This window comes from Ambystoma mexicanum, chromosome 14 (genome assembly GCF_040938575.1).
Source record: "Ambystoma mexicanum isolate Mex_15411 chromosome 14, UKY_AmexF1_1, whole genome shotgun sequence".
In the NCBI taxonomy this organism is placed as follows: Eukaryota; Metazoa; Chordata; class Amphibia; order Caudata; family Ambystomatidae; genus Ambystoma; species Ambystoma mexicanum.
The window spans coordinates 202647801-202661489 of NC_090940.1; the positions used below are offsets into that span (position 1 = coordinate 202647801).

The 13689-nt window shown below is 42.1% G+C and overlaps 1 protein-coding gene across 1 annotated transcript in view; it reads left to right on the plus strand.

Moving 5' to 3' along the window:
• The first annotated feature begins 29 nt into the window (after nt 1–29).
• Nucleotides 30–13689, plus strand: part of SLC38A6 (solute carrier family 38 member 6) — a 490235-nt gene continuing 476575 nt past the window's right edge. The window contains exons 1-2 of the mRNA XM_069638925.1: nt 30–1068; nt 5774–5904. Coding sequence (XP_069495026.1) covers nt 976–1068; nt 5774–5904 — 224 coding nt within the window. The 5' untranslated portion in view covers nt 30–975. The remainder of the gene's footprint in view (nt 1069–5773; nt 5905–13689) is intronic.

The following is a 13689-nucleotide window of genomic DNA, read 5'->3' on the forward strand; positions in this document are numbered from 1 at the left end:
CATGACATGCCATTCACAACCCAGGAAATGTGAGCAAAGGGAAAGAGATGTGAAACCGACGGTGCTGCATCAGACACGGCAGTGGGCAGAGGGAATGAAAAGGACGCAAGAGCGCGAACGAGATCCACAGGACACGGCAGAGAGAGGACGGGAAGCTAAAAGAGAACCGAGTGGGGCTGCAGGGAATGCACGGGCACGTGCGAGAACTTAGGGGGGGCTGCAGGGAACGAGTGTGACTGTCCACACCTGGAGGGTGCTAGAAGAGACCGGGATACTTTTGTAGAGACCAGGAGTGCTACAGAGATAGGGGGAGATCAGATGGATGGTAGGAGTAAAAGGGTTTAAATGATCGCTGAAGTGATTTGGGTCTTAAAGGGCTGACAGTCATAGTCCTTTGTGGGCGGGCGGCGAGAGGGATTGAGGAGACCCAGCCGCTAGAACTGAAAAGGGATTACAGGGTTCTGAGACGGAGGGAAATTAGTAGTGTGTTCAGTGGAACGAGAAGTGCTCCGAACTGGAAGCATATATATATATATATATATATAAGTGTTCGGTACTGACTGAATTGTATTAAGGCGCTTCAATAATAGGTGTTATTACCCAAAGTAGTCGGCTATGTGAACGTCCGGGCAAGTATAGTATATATCTCCTGGTGGGTGCATTGTTCCCTGAGCTATATTTCCAGTTGGGAGTGAATGCCAGGGATTTCCACTAGGGTTTAAAGAAGTGTTCGTGCAAGGTAATATATGTGGTGCAGGGATTGACGCCAGCGGGTCTGGAAGCACTGTGTATAACTAGGTAATTCTAAAAGCTATTGTGAGTGAGAATTAGGCGCTGTATTGTTAGAAGCGACTCTGAGGCTTCTTTCGCGGAAAAGGCAACATAAAGACCACTACTAGCATTGTGTAGCTATAGTGAGGCCAGGGCCTTCACTTAGTAAGACCCTACCTCTGGCATTCCTGTTTGCTAAGCATAATGATGCACCCTAACTTGCAGAGCATCAATGCATACCATGGGCATTACGTGGCGACCCAGGAAGATGAAGTCACTCCTTTGCTGCAAGGAGATGTAAGTTCACTTGTTTTCGTGTATGTGTTTTGATTTTCCTACCCATTTACTAATGCCAGTTATCAATACATCCGGTGTTGCTTTGCTCCGGAGTGTGCTCAGCTGTGTGCAGTATTATGCGCGATGGTTTATATAATACAATGCTTTCCATTTCCATGGCCTCTTGGCACCGTCTCTGTAAGTGAGACTCAGTTCTTGTGCTTTTTGCATTAGGTTCCTCACAGAGGTTCCGAGCTGAAGACTCATTGCCATTTCTGTCACCTGGAAAGCATATATTGAGGTTAAGCAGTTGGCACAGGATGTTGAGGCTTTGGACGTTTTTCATGTCTTCGGTGTCACTGAAGGTGCATTTTTGTTGTGATGGTTCACGATGCTCATGCACGGGTTCTTCTACACACACTGGGTTTCCGTTTGATCTGGTGCGGTTATCAACTAGTGGGCAAGGCTATGGTCCCGGGTTTGTTTTCAATGTCTCTTGGATGGTCGGGTAAAGTATTGTGGGAGGTGTGTTGCTTGTTAATGTGTAAGGGGGGAGTGACGTTAAGGAATGAAGTCTATTGTCAGTCCGGGTGGGTGACTGTGCAGTGAGGAAGAGTGTAGTGGAGTTTATCAGTGGTTGGGTGTTTAATGATGGCGGTTCACGGTGGTAGTGTAGGTATGGTGATGGGTGGGACATGGTAGGTGATGCTGGGGGGAAGTAGCTATGGCATTGGAAATGATGGTTTCAAAATAACAAAAAGATGGAAATTGGCAGCGAGTGGAAAAGGAAACCAATTTGGATTGTTTTGTTTGGACTGGCGATAATAATGCTGTGGAGTATCGAGATCCTTTAGGAGTACATGTTTTATAATGATGATGGTGATACCGAGCGTGTTGTTTGTGAAGATTAAGATGATGTCTTCGGCATAATGGTGGTGTGCTCCGGTGTATGAGCTGTAAGCAGCCTCTATGGGTATGAGCTGCCGGCAGTATGGGCATGAAGGGTGGAGTATAATGTCGCTCATAGTAAGCGATGTATATTGGTGAATTAGGGGTGTCGATTTGAAATGTGTGCCAGAGCATGATTAGTGACGTTGGCCTTGTGTAACTAGTAAAGTGTGATGTGTTATGTAGTTGCATTTTGAGGCCAAAAATCCACTGCTGGTAAATGTGAATTGGAGTGTGTCTATCAGCATTAACCCCCATTTCCCCCATCTTCCCTCAATTGTCTGTAGCATGGGAGCCCCCGTGGCATCCAGTTTGGCTGGCTCTGCTCCCGCCCCAACCTGTCGAATTTTAGTCATATTTGCCCAGCAACTTGTCATGCAGCGCTCCTCAGTCGTTGCTCACCACAATCTGAACATCTGGCTCAATCTCCTTATTTCCACACCAGGTGCACTGGCTTCAAGTTCAAAAACGGGTTCAGTTTTAGCTGTGCGGTCAGCCTTTTAGGTTCCTGCATGAGATGGTTTCTCAGTATCTTGCATTTAAGATCGTCCCCTACGGATTGCCTCTCCTCCCCCAGCCCAAACATTTGCACCCCCTGGGCCTGCTTTGCTGTCGTAAAATGGAGGAGACCGGTGTTTCTCGGCAACAACTCCTAAGATATGGGGCTTGGGGTCAGGTGAAACTCATCTTATTTCTAATTGTCCCTACGCAACTGACCCGTATCCATTTGGATATGGACAACTTGGGAGGCTGAAACATTTAAAGATTGTCAAAGCCTTGCATTATCATCCTGTCGTACTGTATATGAGGTGACAGTTTAAAATGAGGGATGGCCAGAATATTTACTTCAGGCTTGCCCATTGCATAGTAACACAAGCCTTTGAAACCACACTGCCATTTTATGGGGGAGAATTTGGGCTACCTAACGTGGGTGGGCCAATTAACATTTATTTTGAAATTGTTTTTTGAATAAGTAAACACCACTGGAAGTCATGGTATTTGGTACTTTTTAATGTATGATCTTTAAGAAAGTCACTTAAGTAACTTCACAGTTAGATTCCAAAACCCAAGAGAGTCGACCAGTTAAAATTATCTTTCCAAAGACTTACCCCCAATATACTGCTAAAGAATTTTTCAATCGGTGTCCCACTAGACATCAACCATTTTATTATCCACTTTTTCTTTTTAGAGGCATTTTTCAAAAACTGCTGAATTGAGTTACACTACTGTAATAAAAAGGATAGATTCCTAGAGTGGTTGTTGAATTCATGCCACTGTTGAGCTGTGAAATTGTGTGCTATCGGTGGGCAACAACAATCTATGTGGAAATTCAATCAAAATATTTATTTTGGGAGCACCCACCATAACCTCCCGCTTGCCCACCACCTCACACATCTGGATCAACTTCCCATACTTTCCATAAGGATTTTAGTGGGCTACGTTTTTAGAGCTGTTTCTTGTAGAAAGGCAAAGTATCACCCACAATAACATTTTAATTTATGGTAGAGTTGTAGCCACTATTGCCTTGTACTAATACATATTTAACTTCTACTTTTCTTTAAGTGCCAGAACTTTAATTTTGTCACACATTTCGTCAACCCATCAAAAGCAACTGTTGGTGTCTGCAGGCCCCAACATTTGCACTCGCAACTAGCCATTGTGAAGTAATAATTGAGTCTCGCCCAGTTTGCTCTGTGTATGTGGGTAATGGAGGCAACACGTGATTTAGTGTATGCCCTGCTAGTAGCTTGCAGCATGATTTTTTTTTTTGTCTATCTTTTTTTGCATGATCCCAAAAATGTTAGCGGAGATTACCGTCGGATCCCATCCTTTAATTGGCTCTTTGGCACTCTTGCAGACCTTAAATGATTTTTTTATTTGCAACATTTTCATTTTAATCTATCACTTATATGGGTTATTGCCGCCACTTTTGTGTTACCACTTTGGGCTCTCTTCGATGTATTTTACTGTGCTTTCAATAAAACATTTCACAGATTGATAACATAACGTCAAATCACATACATCGCATATGTTCATAAACTACAATCAGGTTGATTTTAAAATTCAAATTTAAAATCGAAACAAGATAAAACTTCCACAAAAATCACATTCATTTACAGCATATTGTAATTTAGCAATCTAAAAACAATTTTAAAACATTTAACCAAACACGAACAAATGCAAAGTGCAATGCAGAGAGGCTCGAATTCAGGCAGTAGGTTCAAAATTCTACACTCTTGATTTCATCATAATCATGAACAAATGGTCCGTCTTCATGAAAAAGCAATCCATAGTATGTAGTTCGGTTTTAATTAGTGCACACACATCACCTACTTGCAAAGAAGCAACTTTGAAGCGACCCTCCCAACAAACCATTAAAAAAAATATAGACAAGGTTTTATACATTATGCCAGATTAATTTCTGTCACTTGGAAACTGTGACAGAGACATCCTCTTTTGCAAGATTACAGATCATAGTCACATCTTCATTAGACTATTAGAGCCAATAAAACACATGGAAATGAGCGTGAAAGATGTAAAGTAAAACATTCCCCCCTCCCCCCCATAAACAGTCTCCTAAAAGCAACAATCCAGTAAGATGATAAGAATGGTTTTGTGGGCCAGTGAACCAAGATCATCTGCTTCCTACATCTGCATGCCTTACCTCTCAACCACTCTAATGTGGCAATAACGACTGAGGTAACTGTCTCAGCATGCATCAAAGCCAGAAACTCTGTTATTGTGTGAATCACTGCTTCTTAGCCAGGAAAATAGAGGGCAGAAGAAAAGCATCAGGGTTACAATCTCTACTTCGGCGAGCTCACATGAGCACACTCTCTTGAGCCTCATGTACCTCCCAATGGCCTTGAAGAGCTTTCCAAGGCAGCTGTCCAAACCCATCTCCCATCGCAGTTCCAAGACAAGGAGGGCTCCAGGCCTTCAGTCCATTTTAACCAGGAGTGGTTAAGACATCCTGACTCACTGAGTCCACCCAAGCGAAAAGGCCTTCATGCTGTGAAGTACTCCTTAAGGACAGAAATAGCATCTTTAGGTAACTTCTTTGGCTTTAGCCAAACTTGAAAGAGGTACATTTTCCTTGGGCAATCAGGCACTTCCATTAACCATTTCACGGCTTCTGTCTTATCTATCTGCAATAGTCTGAAAATAATCTTTGTCATGTGTAGCACTCACAGCTAGGATAACATGGAATGGGTGGTGGATGAAGATGGCATTTTCAGCTATTACAGATCGGAATGGAGGACTGAGCGCAGAATCTGCCCTTCCGTCTCTGGTGCAGAATTGAGATCTTGGCTCCCATCATTCTCTCATATTAGGTTGCATTCCATCATGAAGGCTAAGCATTTCAACCAATAAGGGTCAGCTGGAGGGACAGAACATTTTGCCTGCCCTGATGTTCCAGAAGGCCTGGCGTTCCATCCAGTCACGTGGCCGTAATGCTTCGTCCATGCGGATTGATTGGAATATTATCCGTTTCCCACCTTGTCCCCCACTATCCACTGGCAGAAATCTGAGCAGAATTCAGCTCAGCAGTATAGCGGGATTGGAGGTGGAACCCACCTATTCTGCTCTGCCTGTAAACATTGTAGCCACCCTTATTGATATACACACACCACCACATTTATCTATTCATCTATATTCTTCCAGTTACCCAAGAATGTATTGTATATTTATGATGTTAATCTGTTCATTACTGAAATTACACAGAAACCGAATGGCATTGTATCTTGCACTCTTGTCCTATGTTTTTTTTTCACAGAGAGAAACAAGGCATCGATCATCGGGCACTTCTTTTGGATTTTCAGTCTTGAATTTAATGAATGCCATTATGGGAAGTGGAATTCTTGGCTTAGCCTTTGCTATGGCAAACACAGGAGTAATCGGGTTCAGGTAAGCAGTTATCTGCTCTGTTACACTGTCATTATACTTTATGATTTTCCGTTTAATCCGAAAGACACTGATAAAATCCCACCAATTTGAAATGTTTTACTTTCAGTGTAAACCAATAGATACAGTTTTCTTTGCTGCTCTGCTGCTCAGCACACAGACACCTGCATATGTGTATTTTCTATGCCCCGTAATTGAGAGGGCTTTAGAGCAGGGGGCCTGGGATTCTTGGTACAACTTCTTTGTTTTTAGCAATTGCACAGATAATGTGCCGCTACTTTGTGGCTAAAGGCTGCCACTTCTCCAGTAGTCAGATCCATGCAAGCCCGCCCATACTACTCGGATTGCGCCATTTTCACGTTGGTCCCCAAACCTACCATACAGTTAACCCCCAGTTCACATCGAGCTGCGACCAATTAGATGTTGATTTTAGTTACTTTTGTGGTGTATTTTTTATATTGTGAAATTACAGAGGTAAAACTTGAAGAACATGTGCCCAAGATCTCCCGTTGCCTTGTGTCAGGTGTGAGAGACGATTGATTATTTACTTTGCAGCCTGGTACTTATAATCATGCATTTGTCCTGGGTAAATGCAACTACGACTACCTTGCAGGAATACAAAATTGGAAGCACTTGCAGAAGACCACTCGTCAGTTTATGTATATTTTCTTATATATCAGTGTGAATTAACTGGAGGAGTTAAGTGAACGAAGTGGGCTGTAGTTTTTCAATGTTGATATGTTTTGCCCTTTAAAATGTACTTGCTTTGCCTGCAATTCACTATATTGCGAAAGACGAGAAACTGAGCCCTATTCCAGCAGTTTCTTCTCTCTTTCTGTCTATCTCACCCTTTTCCAACGTAAACATCTCAATTTCTTGCTTGCCCCCTCTTTCTTTCCCACTGTTTTTGCTTATCTCTCCTCCGGCATTGCTTTTCTCTCTGTCTCTCGATATCCTGTCCTCTGCACTCCTCCCACTGTAGTGCTCTCTCTATTTTACCCTGTAATATTTCTGCAGCAAATAGAACGATTTATACCCTGCCATATTCATGCTTCAAAAGAAATGTGCATGTTCTAGATGTAGGAAAAACAGATTTTTTTGTAAATGCTGTTAAAAACTCTTCTTATCTGTTTTTGGTGAGGAAAAATTGAGAAACACAGAAAAAGAGCACAGTTCCTTAAAAAAAAAACACACCTAGAATTCAGACCATAAACCCTGAAAACAGGAAACCCTAATTTTTAAATATATGTTTATGGAACCACTGCATTATGAACCTATTTATCGTTCTAGGCTCTCAAATTCTCACAGCTGTTCCAATCCTTTTGACCAAAGATGTAGGATTGACCCAAACCCCCAAAAATCATCTAGAAAACTCCAAGACCTTTTCATTGGCAAGCTCTTACTGGCCAACCAAGTTACAATGTTAAGCATGAACTGCAACAAGTATCTTTTAAAATAATATCACCCCATATCTATATACTCGCTATTGAGAACCTTCTAATCACAACCATCATTCTGTCCTGGCTGGACTATGTCAAATCTTTACTCATCAGCCTCCCTCAACCTTTCACAGACACTCCTAAGAATCCAAAACAAAGGAGCCAGACCTGCATTTAACTTGAAACCACACGACCAAGGCAAAGTTCTTTTGCATGTGTTGGCAACATACAATATAATTGTCAAGATCTTATGCGATGAAACATGGTTGTGATTTGAAAGCTCCCTTTTGTAATATTGTGCTTTGTAGAGCACCAACAAAATAAATTAATTGTACATGAGATACTGTGTCGTTGGTCAACGGAGCAAAAAGTTACGGTTTCAGAGCACTTTGGGGGGCAGGTGCTATCATTTCCAATTATTACCCACAATTGTGGTACTCGATGTGTTACCTAGGAAGGATGAAGGCATGAATTGGCCCAGCGAGTTTTTAAACCCTTGTCCCTTGGCAGCTCCTCTTCAGAGGCGTGTCCGGTAATGATAGAGCTAGCCATCCGTCTCATTCTGCTTGGAACACCCACAATGCTTTCACCTGAGGCAGAATGGCTGTTCTTCACCCGAGGTCCACTCCCTCCTCAATCCAGGGCCCACCTAGTATGAGGCCCTTAACCACTCCTCATGGGAAGTCTATCCTTGCCCCGAGACTGATACCTTCTCCTTGTGCCCTGTGAACTGTTCACTGACCCTCACGCCCTGAGGACTGTCTCCCTGTCCATGCTTGCATATTTGAACTGCTTCATGTGTCCTCTCTTCCGAAGGACACATGGCTGAGTGGAGCCCGACGTACAAAGGATCCGGGTCTGATAGACAACAGTTTAAGGGACTTTATCCACCTTGGCTGATGAAAGAGAAAAAAGTGTCCCTTTTGTTATGTGCTGAATTGCCAGGACCCCCACCTACCTGAAAGTCGAACCTACTCCCCAAAGAGTGTACCTTAGCAGCACTGGACTTGGAGCAAGGTTGCGATAGCTTGGAACCCCGGGCCATGCCCAGACACTGTCTTTACCCAGAGGCGTTACCGAAAGACGTCTCATTGATGAGCTTAATGACAGCTCATCACCAAGGTTGGTGGCGCTCGGCACTGCTAGCCTTAAATGAGCTACTGGGCTTAACGTTTTTGCTCTCTTTTATAGTAGGCAAGTCATGCAAATGAGCCCATGTTGCTCAGATCCTGGGGATATGGCAGCATTAAAGAGGCCTTATGAAAATGCCATGGCAATTTTAGGGAGGAGGAGTGTCCATCGGCAGGACAGTCTGCTTCATTGGGACAAATTCTGCCATGAGCGTGTAGAAACATCAATGCCACTCTTCTGTTGGCAATGTGAAACTTGCATGCAGATTTTCTTGGGACAATGTGGACCGGTCATGGCACGTTATTGGACGGGGGTGATGTGTACGTGCCTGTCAGCAATGCTTAATTCTGCATGCCATGGGGCTTGTGTGCTGCAATGAGGAACTGCCACAATGAACCCGACTGGATGGCACGTTCAGAAGAACTATGGCATATTTAAGGGTAGCATAGAATATTTGAGCATTTCCGTGGGAAGTGGCACTTGGAGCATTATATATGGACAGCCCACATGGCTGTTTTCTAGCAGCTTCTTGATATCACCAACAAACAGCATTCTGAACTATTTGAGCACCACTCGTATATGCTTCGTAAGTAACCTGGAATATGGTGGCCACACCATGGCTATTAAAGCAGTTTTACGTTACCTGACCAATAATGTTCACCCTGCCCCAATATTTTAGCACCGCGGAAGTACAACGAAGTACTATTTGCTGTCGCATATCACGGATCGTGTTTGGTGGAGTTTCTACGTGTTTCTACGTGTTCGCTTCACTGATCGAGTGGCGAGATTGCCTTGGGAGGATCACTTTCACAGCCACACCGATTTGCTACTATTGCTTTAAGAAAAGTAACGAAAGACTCGGAAAGACTTGGTTTCGTGTGCCTTTGCTTTGAGTCGCACTCGCAATAACTAGCCTTGCTCCTAAACACTCCCTTTTTTTACATCTAGGCTTCTTGGTTTTGGTGGCTCTGCCCCCGAGCTCCAGGACGTGTTGTACAAATAGCCCCGGGCCTGCGCGCGCACCGCGGAAGTACAACAAAGTACTGTTTGCTGTTCGTGGTGCGCGGCACGGGTTCGGGCTTTGGTGTATCTTGTAAAGTTGTTGAGGCAAGTGTTGAATTAGCCTAGTTCTTGGCTGTTATTTTTTAAACTCCAAAAGATCTTGGGTTGTCTCCCTCCCTCTGTTGATTTCTCACTTTGTGCTATTGAAACGATGCAGCATTTATATACTTTAAGAACTAATATGCTGCCGCCCCAAATTGTATGGCGGGCTGCTCCTGAAACAGAAAATGTTATAAACACAGAGGGAACTGCAATTAATGCAGCGCCGAACTGTTCGACCCCCAGATCAAGCTCTGTTGGCAGAAAGCGAGGCAGAAACAATGACTCTGATCGTAACCTTGCTGATATCGGAACTTTTTATTCTCCTACTGTGCCTATCAAACCTAATGAGCCTCTGATAGGTATTGAAGTAACAGGAGGTACTCCAGCAAAAAACAGAATGACAGATAAAGTGATTTCTTTGGCTTCCCATGATGATGAAGATGTTATAGAGGTCACTGCTTGTAACATATCCCTGTCTGATAGCACTGTGCTCAGAGGGGAATCGGCGGCTTACACAAATGTCGTCATGGGTGGGCAATCTGTCTCTCACACTGATGCTCCTTTGACTATTGACCTGGATGATTCAAGCAGTGAACTTTCTAATCATGCACTGATGGAGAAACTATCATTCTCACCGAACATTTCTGAAATCGCCCACCGAAATCGAACCGTGATTTCCTTCTTTTTGGCTCCTACCCCACGCAGACAAAATGATATTCAGATTCATCAGGAGAATGATGGTTTGTCCAAATTGGTGGTCATGTCCTTTGAAGCCATGCAAACAACTATGAATACACTGGTTAAATTATTTGATACGTTGAATGATAAAATGAAAACGCAAAATAACCAACTCAATTCTATCTTAACCTGGCAAGCACATTTTGATGCAGCTCGGGTGACAAGTAGTGTAGTGCCAATAAATTAATGTAAGGAATTGGACAAGGTGAGGGTTGTTGATATGGCCACCTCACCTGTTAAAACACCTATTGATTGCCCGAACGCAGTTACAAAACTATGGACTCCGGTGCTACCCTGCTTCTCTGACATCATTGTTGATCAGCCTGCGCCGGTGGTGTTGGATGAGAACGGTAGTGAGGTCTCTATGAAAATAACAAATAATAAAACCGTATAAACTATTTTTTCTAAAGCTGACCATGCAGAAAAGCAATGAAGTCTAAAAGAAGTATCTTGTAAAATGAGAAAGAAAGAAAAAAATATTAAAGGAACAAACCACACGATGACAGCTGCTTCTAAGCAGTTTATAAAGCTTCTTAAAGTGCCAGTTACCACCTCGCAAATAGCATCTATGGCTGTCTCTAAAAAATATATGCAGTTGGCTCAAGTGCGTAAATTAAAGCTTAACGCCATAAGATCATTAGACAAAGCAGTGGCACCTCATGAACTACTAGATGACCTAATAAAAGCGGTCAACTCTCATACTAGTTCCATCAAGTCTATGCCATCAAAAAAGGTTGTTAAATCCTCTAATTCTAAGCCTAGCGCTGAATCGCAGTGTGATGATGTTCAACAAGATGATTCACGTCGCAGGGAGATCAGAAAAGAAGTTGATGCTTATATGGCAAAATTACCAGTTCAAAGAGACTTGAAGGTGCTGGATTTCAATAGCAAGGCCTCTTCAAGTTTGTGTGAGTGGGACAATAGTGCTGAAAAAGTAAATAACTTCCAGCACTCCAAATCTAAAACTTTGTTGACTACCTTAAACAAATCAGCCAGATCAAAAAAAACTCACCTCTGGTAAAGAAGATTCTATGAATCCTAGCACACCCCTCAATACACAAGACAGTGCCATCCGTGACCAAACAAGATCTGCTAATCAAGCTGAAGGTCTTGATGCAGAAATAGCCCGGATGTTGCAAGCGTTGTTACCATTAAAACCTATTAAAGAAAGTGGCAAACCACCTCCGACACTGTCTACCAAAAAATCAATGATCTTAAATGAGGTGACTCAAACTAAGGTTAATCACCAAAATATGGGCTCACTGATTCTTGGATGTCGCCCAGACCCATACCCATACCCACAATATGCCTTAAGTCGGCATAGTATCTACTTGGGTAGAATATTTTGGTAAACCTTTCGCACTACCTGATACTGCTGGTGTAGTTATAACTGACAAAAAATCAATTCCATTTCATCTTAACATTGACAAATCAGACATACTGTATTATATTAAAACAATTAGTGCATCGAGACCTCCAGGGCCTGATGGTCTGTCAAATAACATCTTCAAACAACATCCTGAACTGTGGATGAACAACTTGTTCTCAATTTTCGAGCAAATTAATCGCTCGCAAACAATCACTTCTACGTGGAAAACACTCCATAATAGTTCCTCTTTTTAAAAAATGGAAAAAAGGAAATCGTGAAAAACCTGAGAGTTATAGGCCCATTGCTCTGCTTGATGCGCCTGGGGAAAATCTATACATGAATAGTGTTGAAGTAATTAAATCTCTGGATGAACACTTATAATATACGAGACCCATTCCAAACAGGGTTCGTGACTGGTCTTGGTACAGTACCAAACATAATACTCAACATGTTGAAAGCAAAATACAACAACCGAAATCATAATCTTTACATGGTTTTTGTCGACTTCCATTGTGCATTTGGCTCGGTTGATCGCCGATTGCTATTTGCTAAATTGAGCATGTATGGTTGTCCTCATTCATTACAAACTATAATCGAGAAACTTCATTCCAACACGACCGTCCAAATCAGGCTTTCAATGGAAGGGCTTCTATCCTCATGTGTTAAATCGGAAAGAGGCGTCAAGCAGGGTTGCATCTTGGCCTCAACACTTATCTATTCATCCTAGATTTAGGAAATGCATTTAGTGACATTGAAAGCAATGCTCCAAAATTGGGAACGCAAAAAATAATGTGGCTCTTGTACGCCGACTTGGTGCCTGTTTCAAAGACACCAAGAGGTCTGCAGAACATGCTTAACTGTTTAGAGAACTACACTGTTGCAAACAACTTGATAATTAACCACTTGGTTCTTTTCAGTGTTATCTGTCAGAGTAAAAAAGTATCAAACGTACAAGAAATCTACAATGGTCTTTGGGCAAGCAAAATCTTAGTGTTGTAGACAGTTACAAATACTTAGGTCTCATTTTTTCAGGCAGTCTTGGAAATTCTTTGAAATCAGTGACTTTAGATCCTAAAATTCGAACTTTGACTTCTCAGGCATCCATTCTAATGCGTAAATATGGAAAGTTCACCTCTAATCATGTAATGCTGTTCTTCAAACAAAAAGTGATGCCAACAGTGTCGTATGGTTCAGAATCTCAAATACCAAAAACGAGAAAGTATTGGGACCGTTACAAAGGTAATTTCTGGAAATCTGTTTTCAAACTTCCAAGATGCACACCTACACCTCTTTTGTGAGATGAATTGGGTGCAACCTCAATTTATTGTCAAGTTATTTGGAAAATGTGCAGTTTTTTCAGAAAATGTCTAGTGGGTGCCTCTGAGAAAAATGTATTAAATACCATAGCTCACTATTTGTTAACATCAGTCGACAAGTTTCGCAATATGTGGTATAAATGTGTTTTAAATGCACTAACTGATGCCAATATATCTTTGCAACTGCTAATTCTTAATCCAACGAAAGCCAAGGTAGCATTATACCACCAAGATTGGATTGACGCACAAAACATGTGTGAAAAGTTTGTCGACTACTCTACTCTAATTTTTCGACCAAAAAAACTTGGAGTAATGGAAAAATAATTGCAAAAATGCCCTTTTAGTTACATCAAAGCTCAAATGTTGAGAATACGGTTAAACCTATACCTAACAAATGAAATTCTGGCCAGACGTGGCATTGTACCTAAAAGGCAAAAGTGGTGTCGCTTTTGTAAGAATTATGAGCAAATCGAGTCCTTAACTCATATAGTGGTGAGCTGCCCCATGTTGAATATTTGACGGCAAAGATACTTTAAAGATCTATTACAGCTCTATTGCTTTCGCTCAGATGATGAAATATGGGGGCAATTAATTAACAGTGACCGAACATCGATGCATATTGCCTTGGTTAAATTTGTGTCTGTTATTTTTCCAAAATGAAATTGTCTGTAAGTCTATAGATTTTTTTTCT